Genomic DNA, 27204 nt, shown 5'->3' on the forward strand with positions numbered 1-27204 from the left:
TAAAAGGCAAAATTGGAAAAAGGGCACAATAGGGGCACTTTAATACCAGACATAGTTTACTATACAAATATGATCTCAGATGACTGCATTATCTGGCTGAGCACAAGATAAGATTAGTTGGCAGGTAAGCTCAACTCCTATACTAAAAGAGTCATGAACTTGCGTTTTTTTATTTATTATTTTATAGTCTACTGTTGTCTGAGGTTGACTTAAGATGTTTGCGTGGTTTTTACATTCAGTAACATCTAAATCAATAAGCAATAGGCTATTTTTTGCACTGGTTTTGAGGCCGGCTCTAGAAATGCTTAGTTTTTATTGGCGTGCTGCATTGAAGACTCGAAAGTAAACGGCCACTGCTATAATTGGATAACAATTTTACGTAGTCAACTATAGTGCCTGTTTGACAAGCTACACCATTCATAGATGGAGCCTTCTGTAACTTTGGTTAGACACATACACAAAATTAGGACATATCAAGTGATCTCTAACAAAACAGGTTTTACACACATAAGCATTCTGCGCCATTCCCGTCAGATCCAATATAGATGGCACAACATTGCTTTTTTAATCTCAGTTTCTCTGCAAATCCAGTGTCAACCTGTGTCTTGTTTAGAAAGGAATCCACGGTGAAATGAAGTGAACAAATGCTCAATATTTTACTCACATGAGCTGAAACTTCCTAAAAATAAAGCTCAACCATGCATTTCTAATATTTGAATCCAAAGGAAGTTTATGCAGTGACTGTGTTCTTACACAACCAGGCACTGCACAATATTTTGCGATCTTTAATGACATGTTTATTGCTCGATCTAGGTTTAGTACCATTTACATTATTTCCCTTGTATGTGTGAATTAGTGGCTACAGAATTAGGAGGCGGTGTTTAACCTATCTATTACGTCATAAGTAGGAACATTCCAGGATCTGGCGTTTCCTAGGCCTGGTGTCAATAAACACTTTTATTTCAGTAACAAGGATGTATTCAGTTCTGAAAATTGCAGTTTGCAGGTACGATAACCTCTTATATATCAGAACCTCAAGTAAAAGTTGATTTCTCAGTTCATGACCCCTTTAATAGTTAACTTGGTGACATAAAAAAAAATGAATCATGAGTCATAAGTTTCATTAAAAAAAAGTGTGGATTTCATTAACGAAATTGTGATTCAGTGTTGTACAGAAAATGTTGAAGACTTTTTACTAATAAAACCAAGAGATGTGTTTTCCTCATTTTTTTCAGGAGACTAAGCAGTTTTTGGTGCTTGAATTGGGGGACTGATTAAACTAAAACAATTAAGGAAAGAAGGCTGCCTATTTATTTATTTTGAATTAGCTAAATTTTTGCAGTTTTATTTTAGAGGTGATTGTTAGTTCCCAGAATGCTTTGCATATGGATGGATATGGAGAGTCAATTTTTAAATTAAATGCTTCTTTATATTTTTGAGTGAAGGGAAGCATCTAATGTTTAATGTTCAGTTATGTTTGACATTTGTAAGAGTTTCTGTTACATTGAAGTTTCGAATTGCACAGCGCAGTCGTTACCACTGTGCAGAAGAGTAGAGTTATGGTTATGGATACTACTCTTGGTTGCACTTTATTTTACAGTACGTGTACTAACATGTACTTATAGTTTACTTACAGTGTATTTATCTAAGAAAGTTCTGGTAACACAAGGTAACTACATGGGGTAGGGTTAGGTTTAGGGGTAGGTACAGAGTTAGTACCTAGTTATTACATAGTTATTGTAATTACTATAATAAGTACATAGTATGTACACGAGGAACAGGACTGTAAAATAAAGTGCTACCCTACTCTTCTAAGGCATTGAGCCTTGTTTAATGAGCAGTAGCTTTGCTAGTGCTAGTGCAGTACTTTCTAGTATTTATCAAGCATTTTCCTACTTGAGCTGTTTGGCTGTATACAGACTTGTAAATGTATAAAATAACAAAATACAAACAGACCTCACTCAAAATAACAGATTTTTGAGAATCAACTTAAAATAAATGAGCACATTTCCCTAATTATATTAAATTCATTGTGCCATAGATTAATTAATTTAGGAGATTTCACATTTTTTATTCAGGTAGATTCCATAAAAAAAAAAAAAAAAAAAAAATCAAGCCTGAAAACTACTCAACACTATTAACAAATATTGTTTTAATATTGTTACCTTAATTTTTTAACCATGTGCATAATAAAACAAATACGTAATAAAATATTGTTTCATTAATCTGATAATTAGCTAATCTAATAATTAATCTAATTTAATTTTACAATTTAAACTGAAATTTGCTATGAATTTGTGCATATTAGTGTTCACAATACTCATTTACATATGAAGGTAAAACTATAGGCTACGATAAAATAATATTTGTTATTTATTTCTGAACTATTAAAGAACGTACACGGACCCCAAAAAAGAAATTCGTGAGCCTGAACAGAAATCTTAAATCTTTTTATATAGCCTTTAAATTTATATAGCTAACTTTATGTTAAATGATTAGTAACCATAATTTCTAGCACTCTTCTATGTGATTGCCAGATTGTTACTGTTGCAGTATTCCATTATCTCATATCGTTTCATTGTTAGCGTTTCGTTTAATCTGAACCTGCTCCGAATAGCTACGTTTTCGCACAGCATCACTCCGGGATCCGCCCAAGAAACACCAGTGCCTTTAAATGAAGTGCAGTGCGCCTCCCTCCTGCACGGTTAACATGAGCAGATCTTCATACTGACAGCAGCTCTCGAGGGTGAATACTTCATTAAGCTGCAGAACCTCTAATAGAACTGGCACATATTGATTTATTTTTTTAATATAGGGGTGAAGGTGTTGACTACACGTATTTTGAGGTTTGTGCTCTTCCCCCGAATTCCGCTGATAGTACCATTACATCTCAGGGCATTGCCTTATTTTATAGATCTCAGGTGTTATATGCAACATTGGATTCTTCTACCAAGTGGTGAGAGGATTAATATTTTCAAACACCGGCACACTTTTTTCCCTTCAACCGGACGCTACACCTTCGTTCTCCGACATCTCAAACGAAAGAAAGCGTCGGTTCTACTAATTCAAGGCTGGTGGATAGGTTCTCTATTGTACAATGCTGATAAGTTTGTATACTCTGATGGCATTTGTATGGGGACTACCCGGCTTTTCGGCCTCTTACGTTCCCTGTGAGCCGTGCGATCAGAAGGCGATGTCCATGTGTCCTCCGGTGCGGATGGGGTGTCAGGTGGTGAAGGAGCCCGGCTGCGGATGCTGCTTGACCTGCGCACTGACCGAGGGGCAAGCGTGTGGAGTCTACACGGGCACTTGTGGACAGGGACTGCGCTGCTTACCTCGAAACGGGGAGGAAAAGCCGCTGCACGCGCTGCTTTACGGCAAAGGAATTTGCATGAATGAGAAACAAGGTGTATACAAACCACTGCCTAGAGGTACGTTTTATTGACATGCAGTAATTAATGATTGAAAATATTTTATTGAACTATTCTATCTATCTATCTATCTATCTATCTATCTATCTATCTATCTATCTATCTATCTATCTATCTATCTATCTATCTATCTATCTATGCTGAATTATCTAGGTCAGAACATCCATAACAGAACATTCATAGGATTTATTTGATATCATTTGGATGAGTTTTTATATTTATTGAAAACAGAATTGGTATTCAAATCAAACTCCTTCTCAGCAATTCCCCACCCACCCACACACACCAGCAGATCTAGGCTATCTCTTCATCACACTCTTTCACAGGCTTTAGCCTCCCCTACCCTTCTTTTCAGGTCCATAAAAATCAGCGATTAACTCGACTGTCAGCACTCTTAAAACTGTGATTATGCGATCTCATCACTTTTACTGAAAACAGCTGCTGCAGCTATTTAACGCTGAACCTTCATTTTGCAAGTTATCACAAATTTTAACTGATTATAATAAGTCTAATAATAAGTCTGGCATAATATATATATATATATATATATATATATATATATATATATATATATATATAGTGGATATAAATTAAGAAAGTGTTCCTGCAACTTATTTCTGTGTGTAGTGATGCGATACATCTTCATGATTGAGTTTAGTTCTGTTGTGAATATTGAATTCTTCCCCAATTCAAAATAAAAATATATACATATTTTCTAGCCAATTGTCTCTGCCTATAACATATATGCATCTTATCATACATATTAACTGCAAATGGGTCATTTTATTATTTGCTTCATGTGTCAGCTGTGTGGACAATGCAAGTTTTGAGGACAAAAATTGATGAAACAGTTTAGATACTCTAAAAAATAATTAAGATGTTGTTGCAATTTAACTAAATTGACGTAAGGAAAAAAAAAACATTCTATAGTAATCATTTGTGTGAATGGTTTCTAAATACATGCCCACAATAATTATTTCCCATGCATGTCATGTGTGGTGCTCCATATTAAAAATTTTGTGTAAATGCACTTCTTTGGTTCCTGTAACAATGAGATTTTAGTGATAAAAGGCACGTTAACAGTATGTAATGGAAGACATTTAGAACACAAAGCATAGAGAAAGAATGAGCACACCTCCTCTCTCAGGGCTGCACAGATCTCAGATTAGCATGCATTCCCAGAACAATACCCCCCCCCCCCACACACACACACACACCTCTGATTAGGATACGTGGAAGTGCACTTGTAACATCACTCATAAATTCAGTGATTTCCAACATTTGCTGAGTTTTTTTTCTCTGATTTGTCAGTGATGTCATCACAAATGGCTTGAGAGATTTACTCATCTGTTCTGACCCCTGGCTGCTTAGATTTTCCACTGAAGACACAGAAGGGGCACGGAATGGGTCAAGCTGTTGAATCTGATTACTCACTGTACAGCTGGGCAATGCAGTGACGTGTTAGAGAGAGGACGAGGGTATAAACTAGGCAAATTGAAGATGGCATATGGCATAGAGACAGTAGTTGAGTTCAAACTGTTGATGGCTTATTGTCATGCTTGATTAGATTCTAGATTATTCATTCTAGATTAGACTTGAGTTATTCAGTTATTTACTAAAAAAGTTTTCATTATGAGATGACATGAGAGAAAGCCAACAGCTTAAAAAAAAAAGAAAAAAAAAGAAGAATAAATCCGTTGTCTCTTCTCAAAAGTAGTGGCTCGCTCTCAGATGATAAACATTTGCTAAGCCATCTTTACAAGCAACATACCAATAAATGGATACAAATAAATATACTGTAAGACCAGCACTGAAAGATAAAAGTATTTGTTGTGGATATATGATTACAAAGTGACTGTAGTCAACTTGAAGCATACCAGTACAATGTGGCCTTTTTTGTTTGACATAAAGATGTCTTGACAGTGCAAGCAACCATGGTGTATTTGTTACATCCATCTCAGTTATGCCATTGCATCTGACTATTGTCCGTTATTGTGTTTCAGATCATGAGTCACACGAAGGCACACACGTTGCAGAGGTAACAGAGGATCTGCTTCCCCAGGCCAAAGTACCATTATTCCAAAGAGACCACGTTAACAGCAAGAAGGCTCAAGCCATGCGAAATGATCAGAAGAGACAGGAGGCTAAACTCAGGATGAGGGGCAATTTTGAATACCCACTATTCAGAAAGGACAAACATCAGTCTGACATTGTAAGTTTGTTTATCAACGTCCATCTGATAATTGTGAAAAATACTTCTGATTTCATGCTGATTCTGTTTATATGTTTTATATGCTATAATGTTTATATTAATACCTAACACCTTTTCCAGAGTGTTCTGTTAATGATGTTTGTGCTAACTGTAGGGTCCATGTCGAAGAAAACTGGATGGAATCGTCCAGAGGATGAAGGACAATTCCAGAATAATGGCTCTTTCACTGTACCTGCCTAACTGTGATAAGAAAGGCTTCTTCAAGCGCAAACAGGTTAGTTCTGCACTTCAGCATGTTTATAGAAGTCAGCTGCTGGCAAGCTTAGTTGTTGGAAAGTTTTCTTTCCTATAAACACATGGCTCTTGGCTGAGGGCAGGGTCAAGTTACATTGCTTACTTTGTTGTCCATTTTTGGTTTTATGTTGCAGTGTAAACCCTCCAGGGGGCGCAAGCGAGGCATCTGCTGGTGTGTAAACAAGCATGGAGTTCAGATGCCGGGCACTGACTTTAATGGAGGCAACATCCAATGCAAAGATCTTGAAAGCAACAGAAACAACAACGAATGAGACAACTCAGTTTTCGTCACATAACAATGAAATTGTCTTTCATCTACCATATTATGTGATTTGCCAATTATTTCTTATCTTAATCTGAAGGAGTCTGACCTTTATTTGTGGAAAATCCATATTATATAAAAACAGCCTCTTTTAAAGCTAGGCAGGGGATATGCTCAATACATGCAACAGGTGATCTTCATGTGTCATTAAGGTTGGTGGGATGTATCAATAATTATGTGGGAAATGTACTAGAGTCATGGACTTGTTTCCACTGTTTTTTATATAACAGACACATTTAAAGGTTTTATGAGCTTATAGGAATAGTTCACCTAAAAATAAATGTAATTATTTACCCATTATTGTATATGACACGCCTTCTTCTGTGGAACACAAAGTAAGATTTCCAACAGTTTTGTCCATACAGATAGTTGGGTCCAAAGCATCAGTCCTTTTGTGAATTATTTTGTCTTCCACAGAAAAAAAAAAAAAAAAAAAATTCCATAAAAGTTTGGAATGATATGGTGAGTGAATAATGGATGAATTTGCATTTTGGGTGAACTATCCCCATGTATTAATATGACTGTTTCATATGACTTATTCACCTAATAGTACTTGTATGCACTGTGTATCAGTATAACCCTTTCCAAAGTTTTTGGCACATCAGTTTTATTGTCTTGGCATATTGTTTTGCCAGGCCGAATGATATAGGGAAATATATATTCTAATAACCACTGTTACAGTGTACTGTAAAAAGAAACACACAAAAGTCCTATGAAAGAACACAAAGCACAACCTCTCAAAAATTGTAGACACATATATAAGCATGCAGTTTATATAAATCACTATGGAATAAGAAAGGCTCACCATCTGAGTGCACAAATGTGACAAAGCAACCAGCCATTTTTCTAGTTTTTCAAACTTTAACAGATCAGGGTCCTTGGGCTCTTATGGAAATCTCAGTGCCTTTTTCTACTCAATATTTGAATACTGATTTACATCAAAGTCATCAAAGGGGCCACAGAGGGGAAATACAAACACTCAAAATGCTGACCTTTAGTTCGCAGGAGTGTAGATTTAAAAAAAGCAAATTCAGTGTTCTTAAAAAGTAGGCAAATTGAAATTATTTGCATTATGAAAATGCTATAGTAGTAAAGTACCAAAGGCACCATTAGGTGTTGGCCCGCATACTTGAATTTGGTGCAACCACTCCCCATTTTATTTTAGCCCTAATCCTCAAAGTTTCTAGGCACATTAGTGATTCTGTGAGATTTTTAAAGGACAATATTCCTCTTGTTACTCATGAGTAACATGAAAATAATTCTGGATGGTACCACCCCATGTTAGTTAGGCTTACTGTTATGAGACAAAAATACAAAGCAGAGCAGTGTGACAAGTTTTGTAGGATGCCGATCTAATAATGAAAGGACTTTGATGTGCATAAAAAAAGTAAATTTTCCCATAACCTTTTCAGTTTAAGATTCTTATTCTTCTTATTTTAAAAGCTTTAAATAGCTTATTTAAGCTGACCTTAAGTCAAATAATATGGATTATCAAATTATGTGTATGACATCTAAATACCTGCGTGCAATATTTATTTGCCATGTAATTTAATTGCTCTTATTTTTTGTCTCTTTTGTAAAGACAAAACTTTTATTTAATAAATATATAAAGATATTCAGATATAATCATATAAACTCTTTGTCTGTGTACTGTGCTTCATCAGATACCGTTTGATAAGAACATACTGAGGGGAGGAATTTCTGATATTTAATTGATACATCACTAATTACATGTGCAGCATACAGTATGTGATGTGATCTGGAAAAACGCGTTGGATATCACCTGGGATGTTTTCAGGTAATTCTAAAAATAGGTTGTATGTAAAAAAAAATGTCAAAATTAGTGTTTCATTCAATTATTATTCTAAACCATCTTATCTATCATCTCTGAAAATATCTTGGCAAAATTCACTTGTTTAGTACAGAAAAATAGTGATTTATTGCAGCAAGCAGAAAAGACTAGCTGTCAGGGTTAGACAGAGGAATCAGATGCCGAGTAGTGAAAATGAGAATCTTTTATTCTTGCTTCAAAACACAAAATAACATAACAAAATAATTAAATGCTCACAGAGATCTCTGAACTGGCCGGCACACTGCGGACCACTCGCGCTGCCGGATCTCCAAACTACGGGTCCTTAAACAGGAAAACAGAAGGTAAGACTGAAGCTTGGCCACCACACAAAACAGGGGCAAAGACAAAACAATCTACTCAGGATGACCGACAGAAAGGCAGAGACATATAAGAGATTGGGGGAATGAGCAACAGGTGAGGAAGAATCTGCTTGTGATCTGCACACCCCTGCCACGATCAGTGCTGATTGCCCAGACCATGAGCTACCAAACAGACAGGACAAAAGGTGGCTTTTATCTTCGAAACATGGAATACAGAGTGGATCCTTCTAAACTGAGGGGGCAATTTGAGCCGCACCGACACCGGACTAAACACCTTGGCAATAATAAATGGTCCAACAAATTTGGGTCCCAGTTTATGTGAGGGCAATCTGAAGTTAATGTACTTAGTAGACAACCAGACTCTCTGACCACACACATAAAGTGGCGGCTTAGTATGGTGACGGCCTGCCGACGCCTTGTTCCTCTCACCAGTCCGAGTGAGGGCTTCTCTGGCATTCCTCCAAGTACGGAGGCATCTCTGAATAAACCCATGTGCAAAAGGAACAATGGCATCAGATCCTTGAGAGGGGAATAAAGGTGGCTGGTAGCCTAAACAGCACTGGAAGGGAGACAAACCCGTACATGAGACCTGGAGGTAGTTATGCACACACTGTACCATGGTCAACCTGGAACTACAAGATGACGGTTCAGCAGATGCCACACAGTGCAGAACACTCTCCAAATCCTGGTTGGCATGCTCGGCCTGACCATTAGTCTGTGGGTGATAACCAGAGGATAGGCTCAAAGTCACTCCCAGCTGTCGACAGAACTCTGTCCAAAACCTAGACACAAACTGGGGACCCCTGTCAGAAACCACGTTAACCAGGAGGCCATGAATATGGAAAACGTGATCTAACACAATAGTCACTGTCTCCCTCGCTGAAGGCAAATTGGGAAGGGGAATAAAATGGACCGCCTTTGAGAACGTGTCCACCCCAGTGAGAACTACCATCTTGCTAGCCAGTAACGAAGTCCATCGCTATGTGTGACCAGGGCCGCGAAGGGGCCGACAACAGCTGGAGTAGCCGTGCTGGGGGTCGATTGGATCCCTTGCCCGCAGCAAAAATTGGACAGGCCAACACAAACCGTCGAGCATCCCACGTTACGGTCAGTCATCAAAACCTCTGCTTGATTAACCTACAAGTATGAGTCACTCCAGGGTGGCAAGCTAGACTAAAAGAGTGGCCCCACTGTAGTACGCTAGTTCGGACTGACTCAGGGATGAAGAGCAGACCGTCTGAGCATCGAGTGGGAACAGAAGCGTCGCATACTGCTGTGCGGACCTTGGACTTCCCCAACCCCCACCTCAGACGCATCCACCTCCACAATGAACTAATGAGATGGGTAAGGGGTCGTTAAAATGGGGGCCGAAATAAATAGACTCTTAAGGCTCGCAAACAAAGCTTGGGCCTGTGACGACCAACAGAATTGTTTCTTTGCGGCTAAAGAAATCTGGCTAAAGTACCGAATGAACTGCCTGTACAAATTGGCAAACCCCAGAAAGTGCTGGACCGCTCTATGACTATCTGGGGCTGACCAATCAGCAACTGCCTTTTCATTCGGATACCCTCAGTCGAGAGAATAAGACCCAAGAACTAAACCAACTGTGCTCGAAACTCACACTTCTCCAACTTGACGAATAAACGATTCTCCAGCAACCACTGGAGCACTCACCTGACGCGCTGGACATGATTGCACTCGTTCTAGGAGAAGATCAGGATGTCGTCGATGTAAACAAAAACAAACCAATCAACCATGTCTCGGAGCACGTCGTTGATGAGTGCCTGAAAGACCGCCGGGGAGTTGGAAAGCCCAAACGTCATAACTAAATATTCAAAATTCCCCATATGGGTGTTAAAGGCGGTCTCACATTCGCCCCCCTCCCTAATCCGAACCAAGTGATAAGCACTGCAGAGGTCTAACTTCGTAAAGATGGTTGCCCCATGTAGGAGCTCAAAGGCCAATGATATCAACGCCAAAGGATAACGATTCTTTACCGTAATGTCATAACCCCTGATAGTCAATACAGGGGCACAACGATCCATCCTTCTTCTCCACGCTGTAGAGGAAGAATGACAGATAATGCCTGCTACCAGAGAATCATGTATATACCTCTCCATGGCCTCCCTCTCCGGACCCGACAAAGAGTAAAGTTGCCCCTTAGGTCGTACGGGCGTTGCGAAGGCAGAGATGAAGCTCGGTACTTACTGAAAACAGCTCTCAAATCATGGTAAGCCTCCGGTACATCCGCCAGGTTGACCAGCTCCTCCTGCAACACAGAATGAGACAAGACTGGGGAAAATGCAGCACTCAAACACTGAGCTAAACAGAAAGGGCTCCAAGCCAAAATAGAACCACAAGCCCAATCAATATGGGGGTTATGTTTAACCAACCCAGTTTGACCCAACACCACTGGAGTGGTGGGCGTGTAAATAAGGTGAAATCTAATCTCCTTGGCATGATTACCAGACAAAGTTAATATGACAAACTGGGTGGTGTGAGTAATATTAGTAAGATGGGTGCCACAAAGGGTCCTGGCAGAAATAGGTTCAGCCAGTGCAATGGCCGAAATGCCCAGACGTGTTGCCAATCTGGAATCCATGAAGTCACCCTCTGCTCCAGAGTCAATTAATGCAGAAACCTAGAAAACAGCTCCCCCAAACTGTAAAGAAGCTTGAAACTCTGAACGACCACCAGGTGGCAGTAGAGTTGCAGTGACGCTCATCATGTGCTCTCTCCTGCATGAAAAGTGTCGCCCTGCCACAGGGCACACCACTACCACATGACCCACCTCACTGCAGTACAGACACATCTGATTATCCAGGTGACGGTGTCACTCCCCTATGGGCAGCCGTGCTCTCCCGATCTGCATAGGCTCCTCCTCCGGGAGGATACAGCGGTGAGACATTGTGTTACATGCTGCTCCAAACACAACCCCGGTGAGGTGTTCAGGTGAATCCCCTCTCTTCGGTGCTGAGAACAGAGGGCAATCCGGTCGTCATCTCGAATGGCGAGGTCGATTAGTTTATCCAAGCCAGAAGGCAGCTCCAGAGAATAGATCTTGTCCTTCACATGCTCAGCCAGGCCGTGGAGGAAGTGACCCCAGAGAGCCTTCTCATTCCAGCTGCAGGACTTGCCGAATTCAATGGAGTATCCAAACACTGACTGTTCTCCCTGCTGAAGCAGCGACAATGCTCTTGCTGCTTTAGTACCGTGTGCAGAGTGAACAAACACCTTGTGAATTAAAATGACACAAAACAGTCCTGCTTGCTGTCCCACATGGTGGTTCCCCACTCTCTCGCTTGACCTACCAAGAGAGTGATGACCAACGCTATCCTGGATTGCTCCGTGGGGAAACAGGAAGGCTGGAGAGTGAAAGTCAGCGAGCATTGGGAAAGAAATGACCGACATGAGTTGGGCCAGGTGGATTAAGCTGTGGTTCTACGTGGCATGGAACTGCTCCTTCACGACCCGGAGCGGGTGGGACAGCCTGGGCTGCTGAAAGGCAAGCCATTCTGCTAGCTGGTTGAGTTGGAAAGAGATTTCCGAATAGGCGTCGACCCAGAAGAGAGCCCTGCTGCAGGAGAGCTCGGCGCAGCTCTGTTTCCTCTGCTGAATCCATTTAATGTTGAATAGATTCTGTCAGGGTGCAGGCTAGACAGAGGACTCAGATGCAGAGTAGTGAAAAGGAGAATCTTTTATTCTTGCCACAAAACACAAAATAACATAAACAATAATTAAATGCTCAGGTGCACACTGCAGACCACTCGCACTTCCGGATCTCCGAACTACGGGTCCTTAAACAGGAAAACAGAAGGTAAGACTGAATCTTGGACACCACACAAAACACCGGCAAAAATAAAACAATCTACTCACAATGACAGACAGAAAGGCAGAGACATATAGGGAGTGGGGGAACGAGCAGGTGGGTGTTGCGTCTGAACAATGGTGCTACTTTTAAGGCCTCCCCTAGATGACACTGTTGTTCATACATGTTCTATTGTAGGATAGCAATGTGGAAGAAGAGAGTTAAGTAAAGACCAAATGTGGTTCAGTTCTACTTGTTTTCTGATTCTTTATTTTACTGATTCCCAACATAACAATTGGCGACGAGGATGCCAAGATGTCTCTGCTCTCTCTGCAACTCCCAGTAGCATTTCTGGATTGCCCAGGTTAACCGAAAATTCCCTTTGATGCATGGGAAAAGTTATTTAAAAATTACTTGCTTGCTATCGGTGCCAAGGAGCTTCCACCGAGAGGAAGAGAGCACTACTAAAACACTGTTTGGGAACAGAAGGTCAGCGAATTTACAATACTTTACCTCTTACTGCTGATACATATAATGGATCTTTAAAAAGCACTGAAACAGTTCTTCTCCCCTAAACTGAATGTTGTTTCCAAGAGATATTGCTTCAGGCAACGCACTTAAGCTGTGGGTGAGTCTACAGATCACTACGTTGCAGCGCTTCGTGATTTGGTAAAAATGTGCTTTTGGTGAATTTGTAGCATGAAATGGTCCGCGATCAGATTGTGGAAAAAACATGCATGCCCCGAAATTCGTGAAAGACTGTTATTAGAGCCAGATTTAAGCCTGGAAAAGATGCATATTATTGAAAGACAAATTGAAGCAGCCATTGCAGATGCCAAAGTCATTTTTGAATGGGAATCGAAACAAGCATCAGCAATTCAAAAACAAACATGCGAATGCAGAAAAGTAAACAAAAGAGTAAGTCGAGAGAGGAAAGATGCATAAAGGGTCAACAGCAATGTTACCGATGTGGTTCTGTGAATCACCTTGCAAATGACAAGTCCTGCCCTGCTAAACACTGCAAATGTAGAACGTGCGGGAAAATCGAACATTTCTCAAAAGTGTGCAGGTCATCACCGAAGTCAGTTACTGAAGTAAGCCTACCTGAAGTGACGGTCCTCAGTGTGAATAATTGTAATACAGATGATGGAGCTCCAATGGGCACTTTTACTGAAGCCACACCCATACGCCCTGCACAGTCTTGCACCATTAAGATGATGGTAGATACACAGAAAAAGATCTTCAGCTCTAATCCACATGCGAATGGAGAGGATGAGAGGTTTAAGAGGGTCCTAAAAGACTGTTTGCAAACTGCTTCAATTCAGGGGGAGCCTTGGAAATCATTCACTCAAACATTCCTGATGAGAAATGGCGACACCATCGGCAGATGGAAGAAACACGTGAAAGTGAAAGTGAAAATGACAATACTGCCTCTCATAAATAACATGAAGACTTCACAAAGCAAGTCTTACAATTAACAGCCTACACGAACGCCCGTTTGATCGATCAGCAGTGAAACAAACAAAAAAAATCAAACGAAAATTACAACAGAAATTCAAATGAACACATATTTGCAAAAAGAAAAGTGAAATATGTTCTGCAATATTGGCATGTTGTGCAATTCATCCTCATAAATAATATAGTTAACAGAACGAAATAATGTACTAAACTGATATTCTCGTCAATGTGTCCGTCTGGCGGAGCAGATATAGTTGCAATTAGATAGACAGATAGATAGATAATTAAGGAGATAGATAGATAGATAGATAGATAGATAGATAGATAGATAGATAGATAGATAGATAGATAGATGTATTAATTGTCCACTGAGGAAAGTTGTTTTCATAGTAAAACATTTCTTCATAAGCTACGGAATTATGGTATTCATGGATATGCCTTTAGTTTGTTTTATTTTTGATAAAACAATGTATGGCGTATGTCTCAACCATTCAGAAAGCAACAAGAAATTACATTTGCGCTGAACAATTTCCCATTTCCACGTCGATTATTACCGACATCTGTAGCTTGTCAGATGCAATTAAATGGATGGAAATAAAATGCCCCATCACAATGCATAATGACACACAATGGCTGATCTTGCGCTCTTAGAAGATGTGGCAAATGGAAGAGTGAACGCATCTTTAGACAGCAAGAAGACTTGCTGGCAAACGAGGACGAGTGGCCTATGAGCCGGCTCCGACTTCCTCGAGCCGTCCTGTTGGACCTCTGCGGGCTTTTGGGCCCGGCGTTACAGAGGAGCACTCGGAGGAACCACGCCGTGCCAGTCCCACTTCAAGTCCTAACAACACTAGGATTCCTGGCGACTGGCACTTTTCAGAGGGAATTGGCTGACAGGTCAGGAATATCTCAGCCGACCCTTGGCATAATAGCTTCGTCCCATGATTCCATAAAGTTTCCATACACGGCGGGTGAACAGGCAAACAAGAAAGCTCAATTTGCAGCTATGTATGGTTTCCCAAATGTCATCGGTGCTATTGACTGCACTCATGTTGCCATAAGGGCACCGAACGTTAATGAAAATACTTTCATTAATAGAAAGCATTTTCATTCAATCAATGTCCAAATTATTTGTGATGCAGACATGTTGCTCACTAATGTAGTAGCTCGGTGGCCTGGGTCAAGCCATGACTCATTTATTTTAAGACACAGCAGTGTTGGACGCAGACTCGAGGCCGGTGCTATATGTGATGGCTGGCTTCTAGGTACGTTTGATTATAGACATTCACATTTTAATGTACTTCAATGTCTTAACCCTTTCACTATCCTTGCAGGGGACAGTGGATATCCCCTCAAACAGTGGCTGCTTACGCCTTTCCTCAACCCACATAGTGCAGAGGAAAGGCACTACAACATGTGCCACAGCCGAGCTCGCGCTATAGCGGAGCGCACCATCGGCCTGTTTAAGGGCAGAAGGCGCTGCCTCGACTGCACTGGAGGGAGGTTATTGTACACGCCTGAAAAGGTGTGCCAAAACGTGCTGGCATGTGCTGTGCTACACAATGTGGCACAGCTTAAAAACGTGCCTCTACCCCCTGGCGCCGATTGCTGTGTTGGCCCCGACCCTGAACCCCATCCCCACGCATTTGAGCCAAATGCTGCTGCTGTGCGCCAGCGTTTGGAAGTGATGCGTCGCTTGTAAAGAACAACAAAAGGTGTGGAAAATATTATTTATTCAAGAATTCCCTCATCGTGCAGTTTATTTCAGTCAGGGCAGTCTTGATTTCGCCCAACTCCTTGGCCACCTCTCTGATTGAACTAATGACTTCCCTCTGCATTTCAAGGACTGCATCGGTGAGGACACGTCCACTGCTGGAGGGTTGAGAGCCGTGTGCCGTGGAGACGCTGGGTCCAGATGGCTGCTCAGCTGCAGCATCGTAACCACTGGCCCCGCTGGAACACCCAGCTACTGAAATAAAATTGTTCTATATTAATAAACTGTAATTGTGTAGCCTGCATACATGTGACTTGACTGCATTCATTTTACTTATATCTCTTACCTGTGTCACCCGGTGCATCTGGCGCGTGAGTGTCCCCCTCCGCCTCAGTCACCACTCCACTTAATAGGGATTCCCCAATAATTGCCGCCAGTCTCTCATCAAGAGGGGTCAGCTCCGGTGTCCCCTTTCCCCCACCCGTGGCAGACACACTCTGGCGATGGAGCGCTAGACGTTTTTTTGCGTGCGCACGGTTTTATAAATCCGAATATTTCTGTGCGTACGCACGTCCTATGTTTCATCCGTACGCCACTTCTGATGCAAATCCTACGCAAAGTTTTATAAATGAGGCCCCTGGTGCGGATTAAGACACCCTGAAAGTAAGGAAAGGTGACCAAAAGTTCATACGACCAAGATCTGTTGTGCAGAAGAGAGGTGAGGATTCCTACCTCCTGGATATGACAGTAAAATATGGAATGCTTTATGTCTTGCTGGAGTGCCAGAACCGAGAGGTGCTGACACTTATGAAAAGCAACAATCTGCGTCACCAATTGTTAACCCTCAGAGTGTGCTATTCAGGTGTACTAAGGACTATGTTTTACATGTTGAAACAACGTTGAATTAAAATAATGGAGTCAAGAAGATAAAAGTCAAAATATTGTGATAATATAGATAATATAATATAAGATGTAAAATATTGTGTTTCACAGTACATGTTTATTCTTGGCTTATACATATTTATGTTATTTAAAGTCTACTATATTCTTCCTGAAAAAGGGGAAGATGTTGCTTCTGAATAATTGTGCTACTTTTAAGGCCTCCCCTAGATGGCACTGTTGTTTATACATCTTCTATTGTAGGAAAGCAATGTGGAAGAAGAGAATTAAGTAAAGTACTACTTGTTTTCTGCTTCTTTATTTTACTGATTTCCAACATAACAGTGGGGAAGAATAAGCTCGTGATTTGCGCATCCCCGCCATGATCAGCGCTGATTGCCCAGACCATGAGCTAGCTACAGACAGGACAACACAGACCGCAGCGGAAGCCAATAAGGCACCCTGACCCTGCACCGTGACAGTAGCTTGCTCTCATGTTAAGAGTGCTGCGGAGATGCTTTCTCTTTAGGGTGACCATATGCGCCGTTCATACGGGACACGTCCCAGCCAGGATTTTAATATTGCCTAAAATATCCAGGTTTTAACTATTTGCACTGTTGTGTAACATTCATGAGAGCTATAAAGAGCAGAGCTGATGGCTCCTTATGATTTCGAATCGCTTTCACAAGGTTGTTCGCTCATTTGACTTGAAGCACTGTGGCCCACTTTGTTTTTTTTTTTGGATTTGTGCGCAGCGACACTTTAAGTCAATTGAACAAACAAACGTGTGTGCATATTTGCATCGCTTTGATCATTCTCTCTAGATTTCACCTTCTCACACGCAGCCCCACGATTGGTCGATTATGTACAATACCTGCATGTTATTGGTCAAACTGCTCTGGATGTTTAAGGCATTATTCTCCTGGCCGGGACATGTCCCTTATGAACGCGCATATTGTCACCCTACATGTATTTCTCTTAGCACCACAAAAACAGTTAACCTATCAAAATAAATCAAGTAACATATAATAAAGGTGTATCAATGCACATTTCCCGCCAGTCTTGTGTAAACTACGCCATGCAAAATTGTATTTATTTATTAATATCGTGAGATGGCGGAGCGCATGTCTGAAGCTGCTCACTTAGAGACGATCTTGCTCGTCTCAGTCTGCTCAATCGTGGTGATGTCATTGCCCTAAAAAGATGTTATAATGGACTATTTCACATTCAGAGATGAAGGATCGGAAAATGTTATAAGAGGAGGAGTCCGATGACAGTCTGTAATATGCACAGGTGCGCTTCACTCGCTTTACTATTGAGATTGAGGAGTCATGTGCCGATTTGGGTTGATTTGGGAGGGGTCTGAGCCGGTCGGCCCTGATGGCAGGATATGCTATCTGTTGCCAGGGGCAATGCCTTCAGAACTTCACAGAGGCGCGACTAAACATTTCAGAGCGCTTTCATTTTTGCGCATTTATTTTGTCGGCGGAACAGATTGAGACGGATCTACGAATAAGAGAAAGAAAAGGAAGAAAGTAAAGCAATGCAAAAACATAAGGCGAAAGAAAGGGGACCTTACAGGAACAAGCTCACACCAAGCGCAAAACAGCGGTGTTTGGAGAAGCTCTCAGGCAGCTCCCTGCAGCGGCACAGAGACCTAAACAATTTACCTCCATGCACATATATGGACATTGGGAATTATATTGTTTACAATGTAAGTCACTTTGCATTCACGCTGTTAATGGCTTAATCTAACCCGGACATTTACATCTCGCAATCACAAATTTAACTACCCTAGCTAACCCAGAACTGGTTTGTCCACTTTGCAGCCCCCAACAAAAAAAACCTGGTACAGTATGTGTCATTGGGTTAAAATCAAATTATAACTAAACATACACAGCTTTAGCCTACATCAAGACATGTTGGAAACGTTCGTTTACATTGAACATCTCGTTACAATCTAGTGTTCAGTCGCAGTTAATAACTTTGTCATTTTGGTCAAGAAGTGCATTCTAAATGCAATGTAATTACAATACGCTAAAACGCATGTGAATAAACTTACTTTGGCCAGTACAACACTGTTTTCTTCACCTGCTGTAGATGCACAGCAGAAAGCCTCGTAACTTTCCAAAGACTTGTGGCTTTTAAACTCCTGCATTGTGTAGTAACTTAAACCAAAAAATATATAATTCCCAATGTCCATATGTGTGCATGGAGGTAAATGGTCCAGGTCTCTGTGCCGCTTGAGAGCGTCTCCAAATACCGCTGTTTTGCGCTTGGTGTAACCTAAAAAAAACTGTATTCCACTGTTCCTATGTTTTCCATATGTATCGTGTGAGGTACTGCAGTAGTTTTTAACGCAGCAGTAACTTCCAGGCATGGTAAAACAGTGCAGAATTGCGAGAACCTCCTCTTAACAACACATGTAAACAATCCTGTTTCGCCGCCGGTATCCTTCCAACATGGCGGAGACCGTGATATCGAGGGAGGGGCTTTGTGCTATGACGACAACTTCTCATTCTCAATACAAGGTCTACATTATTCGTGCTATCCAAACATACAAGGGGTGATCAAAAGTTCAGAGACTATGTCCATCATGATAAGCAACCGAAAACCATCATCTTCAGGGTAATGTTAGTCTGTTTTTGTATGATGCCTGACAGACAGCGATCGGTAGAAGTGAAAGTGAAACCCGTCTCACTTTAAACCCGTTTTTTCGCAAAATCATAGCTATCAAGCCAACTTCAGATAGCCATAACTTTTGTTACGTTCAAGCTATGGACAACATAAAACGGTTTCACCATGTGTTGGATTTTCTTAGATCGCATTACACATACACACACACAATATAACATATATATATATATATATATATATATATATATAAACACACACACACACACACACAAACTCACTGGCCACTTTATTAGGTACACCTGATAAATTGCTTGGTAACACAAATTGCTGATCAGATGGCAACCAGTAGATGTGGTTAAAGGTGCCATATGCAGAAATTGAGGTAAAAATATCCATAACATGACCTACACGCATCAAAAGAATGAGAAGAAATAAGGGCGATGATGTCATTAAAAAAATGTCAAGTTATAGTGCTGCAGAGATATCAACCTTAATTAGCATTAGCATTACTAGCCCCGGCCCGACAGGTGTTGTAATACCAGTTTCGACCATGGGAGGCGGTATGCGGGCAACATAACCAACCTGCAATACACGAATAACTCGCACGGCTTGTGGGCGTGTACTTGAACCTGATGTCAATCGTGTGGAAAGTACAGCCCAGTACTACTTCATTTCAGTTCAGGGAAGAAAGAGAAATGATGTCTCAAGCCCTTGGCAAGAGACCCCTACCACCACCACCCGGTACAGGGAAACAACTGCGCTCGGAATCACAAATCAAATCCGATAAGAAAAGGAGCCGACCCAGAGTTAACATCGGCACTGTTTTCAATCGCTGGAGACAACTGATGGACCATAAAGAAATGAAGCTCGACTCCGAACTTGCAACATGTCTAACAGTAAGTTAGATGCTGTTAGTATTTCGCTAGAAGTTTGTTTTATGTGTTTGTGTATTTGTTTTCGGGAAGTTATAACATAGCAATGTATCAAAGGCTGTTAGATAAACGTGCTAATGTTAGCGATGGCTAACCGTAGCTGCATTTGATAATTAGCTAGCTATAACTTAACTTTACCCATTTTATTATATCATAACTAACCTGCTTTGTCTAGTATGTTGGTCTCCGTGTCCTGTTTGCTTTGTGGTTTTTCTGTGCGTGAAAAAAATTGATGTGTGGCGTGAAAGCGTGTGAAAAGAGTCAAAAACGCTGAATGCTTGAGAGTTGGCACATTATTTCCCAAGCAGAATAAAGTTAGGATAGTTAGGTTTCCCAAGCAGAATAAAGTTAGGACAGTTAGGCTTCGGCTATGGCTGTAGTGTTGTTGTGAAAGTAGGGGCGGAGCATAGAGACTATGCCGTTTCTCGTTTGTTACTCTAGAGTAGACCAATTCACTTTATTGAGGCATACTGCCCCCATCTGTTATGGAATGTGGAGTATGACTTGATTTTTTTTGCCAAACATTACAGATGGCACCTTTAAGGCGAAGTGCTGAAGTTCAAACCAAGCATCATTAAATGACTTTGAATGTGGAATGGTTGTTGGTGCCAGATGTGCTGCCCTGATTATTTCAAAAACTGCTGATCCACTGGGATTTTCATGCACAACCAACTCTAGGGTTTACAGAGAATGGTCTAAAAAAAAAGAGAAAATATCTACTGAGCTGAAGTTGTGTGGACGGACATGCCTTGTTGATGTCAGAGGTCAGAGGAGAAGCAGACTGGTTAGAGAGGAAAGAAAGGCAACAGTAACACAAATAACCACTCATTACAACCAATGTATGCAAAAAACCACACCAGGTGCCACTCCTGTCAGCTAAAAACAGGAAACAGAGGCTACATTTCATACAAGCTCACCAAAATTGGACAATAGAATATTGGAAAAAAAGTTTCCTGGTCTGATGAGTTTCAATTTCTGCTGTGACATTCAGATGGTTGGGTCAAAATTTGTCATAGAGAGCATGAAAGCATGGATCCATCCTGGATTGTCTCAATGGTTCATGCTGCTGGTGGTGGTGTAATGGTGTGGGGGATATTTTCTTGGCACACTTTGGACCCCTTATTACCAATTGAGCATTATTTTACATGCCACAGCCTACCGGAGTATTGTTGCTGACCATGTCCATCCCTTTATGACTAACTACAGTGTACCCATATTCTGGCTACTTCCAGCAGGATAATGCACCATGTCACAAAACTCAAATAACCTTAAACTGGTTTCTTGAACATGACAATGTGTTCACTTTACTCAAATGGCCTCCACAGTCACCAGATCTCAATCCAGTAGAGCTTTGGGATGTGGTGGAACGGGATATTCACATCATGGATGAGCAGCCGACAAATCTGCAGCAACTGTGTAAAATCTCTGAGGAATGTCTCCAACACCTTGTTGAATATTTGCCTTAAAGAATTAAGGCAGTTCTGAAGGCAAAAGGGTCCAACCCGGTACTTTCAAGCTGTACCCAATAAAGCGGCCAGTGAGTGTATATTATATTTAAGATTTAGGTAACGTGTTTGTTCTGCCCTCATTAATGAATTGAAGACACCTGACTTTTGTCACTTGGAAAAAAACAAAGCTGCAAGTAATTCCTGGAAATACTTCTTTATTCGTGTACACTTAAAAAAATCATGTCCAAAATACCAAGTGACAATGACACCTAACAGAGTAAATCACAGTGTTAAGTAAAAATAGTTAGTGAATGGTTTTATGCTGTATTATAATTGTTTTCTCTTCCTTTGTGTGACCACCAGATGTCAGTAGTTACATGGAATTGGAACAAAACATCAACCGCATTAGTACAGACTGTGTAGTCCTAAAGTAAAAATAGTGAATGGTTTTATGCTGTATTATAATTGTTTTCTCTTCCTTTGTGCGACCACCAGATGTCAGTAGTTACATGGAATTGGAACAAAACATCAACCGCATTAGTACAGACTGTGTAGTCCTAAATAAACAACTTTTGTTAGCACAAATCATTTATTTATTTTTTGTCTTTTAAACTAAAATATTTTAAGACCTCATAAGCAGCCCAATATAACTTATGTAAATCATTTAAGGTAAGGCACTAGCTGACCCACTTACAATGTAGTGCTACAGTGTATGTCAAAAGGAGCACTGTCCTGTCCTATAAAATCCATTACCATAGAATTCCCTGCACAATATGAGAGGAGACAACCTATAAAAGAAGTGTATTGAAACAAATAGCACCAGTAACATCATGAGAGGAATACAACTTATATATCACGATTAGCACTAGATATTTACGAAGTATGTTAAAGTATTAAAGCTAAGTTCACAATTCTAGACATTTTCCTACAGAAAAGAAGTAGTACAAGCCTGCTAATCTCAGTCCTCAGGTCATATGTCATCACTTAGCTTGGATTTAATGAGTACTATAAGCTCAGTTATCAGTACTTTAACTAACAATACTGTTTCAAACCATCTCAAACCCAGAAGCACAAATATGTATAAACACACAAGTTGTATAGGTAGCTTGTTTAGAGTGTGTAAAACACTGACTCATTTAGGGGCATGGGTGATTGTAGGCTTGAAGGTCAGGATGGGGAGGGATGGGAAGGTTCAGAATATCAGTAGTTTTGAGGGTCCACAGAGGGATCCATCTCTAGGGCATCAAGGTACTGGCTGCAGTTGGGATCACCCCTCATCAGTGGAGAATTGAGGATGGGTCTTCCTGTGTGTGGATCCACACACCAGCATTCACCACGATGTCCATTCACAGACATCTTACACTGAAACGCACACAAAAGTCAAAATAAGTATTAAGTAAAAATAAGTTTTATAAGTAAAAAATATGTTTTTAGAACTGAAATAAACAGTTTAAAGATTTGAAAGGAATGTGTTTGTACAACAAGCTGTACTGTAACTTTAATCGACAGCATTTCTAATAGAATGTTGATTACCACAAGCACATTTTTATAGTATTTTAGTATTTTCTTTTACAGTTAAACACACACACAATGGAAGTGAAGGGGAATACAAAAAATACTAAAGATGCATCTTTAGGCGGCTGCTCGCACTGGAGACATACGATTTTGACGTGACGTGCGTGCTCTCCTTCACGTCCGCGTCCTCAACCCAGCCCCGCTGGGTTAAAGCAGAGACATATTTTCAACCCAAACCAGCAGTTGGGTTGAAAAAACAACCCAGCGTTTTTTAGAGTGTGTGTAACATGCTTGTGTTTACATAATAAGATGTAAATAATATGCATTTTTTACCCTGATGGAAAATATTGGTTACCTTTTTTTGTGTCAAGTAATATCCAATTTTGACAACAGAATGCGTAAACTCTAAAACTTTAATGTGTGTGTGTGTGTGTGTGCGTTCTGATCCTAAATTATTCAACATCAAGAAGATCAGGCCCTTTCTTTCGAGAACGTGCTGCACAACTCCTTGTTCAAGCTCTTGTTCTGTCCAGGCTGGACTATTGCAGTGCTCTCTTGGCAATTAATCCAGAACGCAGCAGCAAGATTAATTTTTAATGAGCCAAAAAGAATACAAGTTACTACAGGTCAAAACAGGTCAAAAGTCTGGGATCAGAATGATTTTTTTTTAAATGTTTTTTAAAGTCCCTCTCAATTATGCTTTTATTTGATAAAAAAATCAGGAACAAATAAAATAATATTGTAAAATATTATTATGATGTAAAATAAAGTTTTTCTGTTTTAATATACATTCAAATCTATTTTATTCCTGTGATATTAAAGCTGAATGTTCAGCATCATTGCTCCAGTCTTCACTGTAACATGATCCTTATAAAATGTTGATTTATTATCAGTCCTGGAAAGGTTTGTGCACTTGAACCCATGATCATTTTTTTCAGGATTCTTTGAGAAATAAAACGTTAAAAAGAAGAGCATTATATTTAAAATACAAATATTTTCTAATAATCTACACTACAGTTATTTTCTTTTTTAAGAAATTAAAACTTTTATTCTGTAAGGATGTGTCAAATTTTTAAGAAGTGATAGCAAAGATTTATATTTTTAGAAAATATTTATATTTTGAATAAACGCTGTTCTGTTTAACTTTTTATTTATCAAAGAATCCTGAAAAAAAGTATTGCAGTTTCCAAAAAAATATTTGGCAGCACAACTGTGGTCAACATTGATAATTCTAATAATAAATCAGCATATTAGAATGGTCTCTTAAGGATCATGTGATACTTTAGAGTAATGCCTGATGGAAATTCTGCAGAAATAAACGATATTTTAAAATATATTAAAATAGAAACCATTATTTTATATTGTAATAACATTTTGCAAGATTAATGTTTGGTTTTTCTTCTGTATTTTTGATCATATAAATGCAGCCCTGATGAACATAAGACATTACTGATCCCAGACTTTTGAATGACAGTGTATATACATATAGAGTCAAACCAAAATGTATTCAAACCCTTCAACATTTTACACATTATCACAGTTTATTCACTATAGTTTAGAAAATGGTAAAATAGGACAAGAACTCTGAGTTAAACTGTGTCAGGACGAATTAATCTTGATAATGTCAGATGACACTTACGCAAAACATGATCAGGTTAAAGTGTCTGAATAACTTTAGGTCCCAAATTCGTATCTACAAACGCGATTCCAAAAAAGTTGGGACACTGTACAAATTGTGAATAAAAACAGAATGCATTGATGTGGAAGTTTCAAATCATATCAAATGTTTCATATCAAATGTTTAAACTGAGAAAATGTATCATTTTAAGGGAAAAATAAGTTGAATTTTACATTTCATGGCATCAACACATCTCAAAAAAGTTGGGACAAGGCCATGTTACTACTGTGTGGCATCCCCTCTTCTTTATATAACAGTCTGCAAATGTCTGGGGACTGAGGAGACAAGTTGCTCAAGTTTAGGAATGGGAATGTTGTCTCATTCTTGTCTAATACAGGCTTCTAGTTGCTCAGCTGTCTTAGGTCTTCTTTGTCGCATCTTCCTCTTTATGATGAGCCAAATGTTTACTATGGGTGAAAGATCTGGACTGCAGGCTGGCCATTTTAGTACCCGGATCCTTCTTCTACACAGCCATGATGTTGTAATTGATGCAGTATGTGGTCTGGCATTGTCATGTTGGAAAATGCAAAGTCTTCCCTGAAAGAGACAATATCTGGATGGGAGCATATGTTGTTCTAGAACTTGTTCTAGAACTCTTTAGTATGGATGACATGGCATCCCAGTTTTCCAAAAAGAACTTCAAATTTTGATTCATCTGAACACAGAACAGTTTTCCACTTTGCCACAGTTCATTTTAAATGAGCCTTGGCTCAGAGAAAATACCTTTGCTTCTGGATCATGTTTAGATATGGCTTCTTTTTTTACCTATAGAGTTTTAGCCGGCAACGGCGAATGGCGCAGTGGATTGTGTTCACTGACAATGTTTTCTGTAAGTATTCCTGAGCCCATGTTGTGATTTTCATTACAGTAGCATTCCTGTATGTGATGCAGTGCTGTCTAAGGGCCTGGAGATCATGGGCATACAGTATGGTTTTCCGGCATTGACCCTTTACACATAGAGATTGTTTCAGATTATCTGAATCATTGGATGGTATTATGTACTGTAGATGATGATAACTTCAAAGTCTTTGCAATTTTTCTGTGAGAAACATCTTTCTGATATTACGCCACAATTTTTTGCCGCAACATTGGGGGAATTGGTGATCCTCTGCCCATCTTGACTTCTGAAGCACTGCCACTCTGAGAGGCCTTTTTTTTATACCCAATCATGTTGCCAATTGACCTAATAAGTTGCAAATTGGTCCAGCTGTTCCTCTTATGTACATTTAACTTTTCCGGCAACTTACTGCTACCTGTCCCAACTTTTTTGGAATGTGTAGCTCTCATGAAATCAAAAATGAGCCAATATTTGGCATGGCATTTAAAAATGTCTCACTTTCAACATATATGTTGTCTATATTCTATTGTAAATAAAATATAAGTTTATGAGATTTGTAAATTATTCCATTCCTTTTTTACTCACAATTTGTACAGTGTCCCAACTTTTTTGGAATAGGGTTTGTATTTTACTGGTAGTCCACTGTATGCAGAATTTGGTGGCATAATATGTCACAGTTTACTTTATTTTGCTATCCTCACTTACATACTGTAAATGAACTATAGTGTCCTGCACCCACTAATAAAAACAAATTTGTTTAAAAAATGATATCTGGTGTCTGAATGATTTTTGGTTTGACTGTACGTCATGCATATATTCTTTTTTATGCAATTAAAATTTGGCCACAAATTGATTTTTACTTGTATTCCTTTAATATTCCTTTAAGGCATCTATTTGTTTGTATTCCTGTAAAGTTAAAAGTAAAACATGACATTAGTAATGCCAAGATCATGGGTTTGATTCAAGAATGCATAAACTGATCAGATTTATGCCTTAAATGCATCATAAGTTACTTTGTTTAAAAATCCCTGGTAAATGCATACATTTAAATGATTTCTATGGATGAGCAGAATAAGTTCTCCACATTAAATGAATCAAATGAGGCGTGACAATAAATAAAAGATAGCGAGAGAGATTAAGAAAATAAGTTTTGAAATGGGAGAAATGTCACCAGAGTGAGGTAAGCAGAGCTAGGCTGACAAAATTTAATAAAACATTTAGATAATGTATTTAATGTGCATCCAGATATGGCAAATCTACAAAAATGAACTTGAACTTTTGCTGCTAAATAGGGAATTAAATACCTGTTTAAGGTTGTACTGCCCCCTCTTGTCACAGTTGGGTATGTGCAGGGAATAAAGGTCCTCCAGGGGGCCCCTGTTATCTCTGAAGGGCATTTTTACAATCCTTTCCAGCACCTCGTCAAGCTCCTGCTGACACTGGCTCTAAAATATATAAATAAATGTGTGAATGTAAATTGTGGCCAGATTGCTTGGTCCTTAATGTTGTCATACCAAATCCCCCTTTGAGAACAGAGCATGCAACAATGACAAGAGAATGGCATTGTTTAAGTTAACACAAGTTAAAGGAGGAGCTGGGGTGGAGATGTATTGCAAATTGCAAAGCTGGATTTAAGTAAGGCGCAATGTTTAAGATTTGCCAAAGAGTGCATTGGAATCGGATTAGCTGATAGGGGCTGGCTTGAATTTTTGAATCAGCTGATGTTAGCTGATAGCGGGCTTCACTATGAGGCCTGCCTGAACTAACGCAGAATGCTTGATTTGTGGGTGTTTAGGTAATATGACCTGACAGTACAACCTGCAAAGCATTGGGTGTGTGAGCCTGAAAAAAAATGCTTTGCACATG

General features: G+C 39.8%; 2 protein-coding genes across 2 annotated transcripts in view; one reads left to right on the forward strand and one right to left on the reverse strand.

The window, feature by feature from the left end:
• Nucleotides 1-2702: 2702 nt before the first annotated feature.
• On the forward strand, nucleotides 2703-7874 carry LOC128015450 (insulin-like growth factor-binding protein 5). Its single transcript, XM_052599281.1, has 4 exons — nucleotides 2703-3431; nucleotides 5435-5643; nucleotides 5798-5917; nucleotides 6072-7874. Exons 1-4 carry the CDS (start codon nucleotides 3098-3100, stop codon nucleotides 6207-6209), a joined length of 801 nt encoding a protein of 266 aa, XP_052455241.1. The 5' UTR covers nucleotides 2703-3097; the 3' UTR covers nucleotides 6210-7874.
• Nucleotides 7875-21505: 13631 nt separating this feature from the next.
• The window catches only part of LOC128015451 (insulin-like growth factor-binding protein 2-A), a 29380-nt gene continuing 23681 nt past the window's right edge, over nucleotides 21506-27204 (reverse strand). Inside the window, exons 3-4 of the mRNA XM_052599282.1 lie at nucleotides 26643-26783; nucleotides 21506-22669 (exon numbers count right to left, since the gene is read on the reverse strand). Of these exons, the coding sequence (XP_052455242.1) occupies nucleotides 22508-22669; nucleotides 26643-26783 (303 nt within the window). The 3' untranslated portion in view covers nucleotides 21506-22507. The remainder of the gene's footprint in view (nucleotides 22670-26642; nucleotides 26784-27204) is intronic.

This window comes from Carassius gibelio, chromosome A6 (genome assembly GCF_023724105.1).
Source record: "Carassius gibelio isolate Cgi1373 ecotype wild population from Czech Republic chromosome A6, carGib1.2-hapl.c, whole genome shotgun sequence".
Lineage (NCBI taxonomy): Eukaryota > Metazoa > Chordata > Actinopteri > Cypriniformes > Cyprinidae > Carassius > Carassius gibelio.

Coding starts and splice junctions, on each gene's coding strand:
- LOC128015450 (XM_052599281.1), top strand. CDS start 3,098: ATGCTGATAAGTTTGTATACTCTGATGGCATTTGTATGGGGACTACCC. Junction 3,432..5,434: donor ATACAAACCACTGCCTAGAG/GTACGTTTTATT, acceptor ATTGTGTTTCAG/ATCATGAGTCACACGAAGGC. Junction 5,918..6,071: donor GCTTCTTCAAGCGCAAACAG/GTTAGTTCTGCA, acceptor TTTATGTTGCAG/TGTAAACCCTCCAGGGGGCG.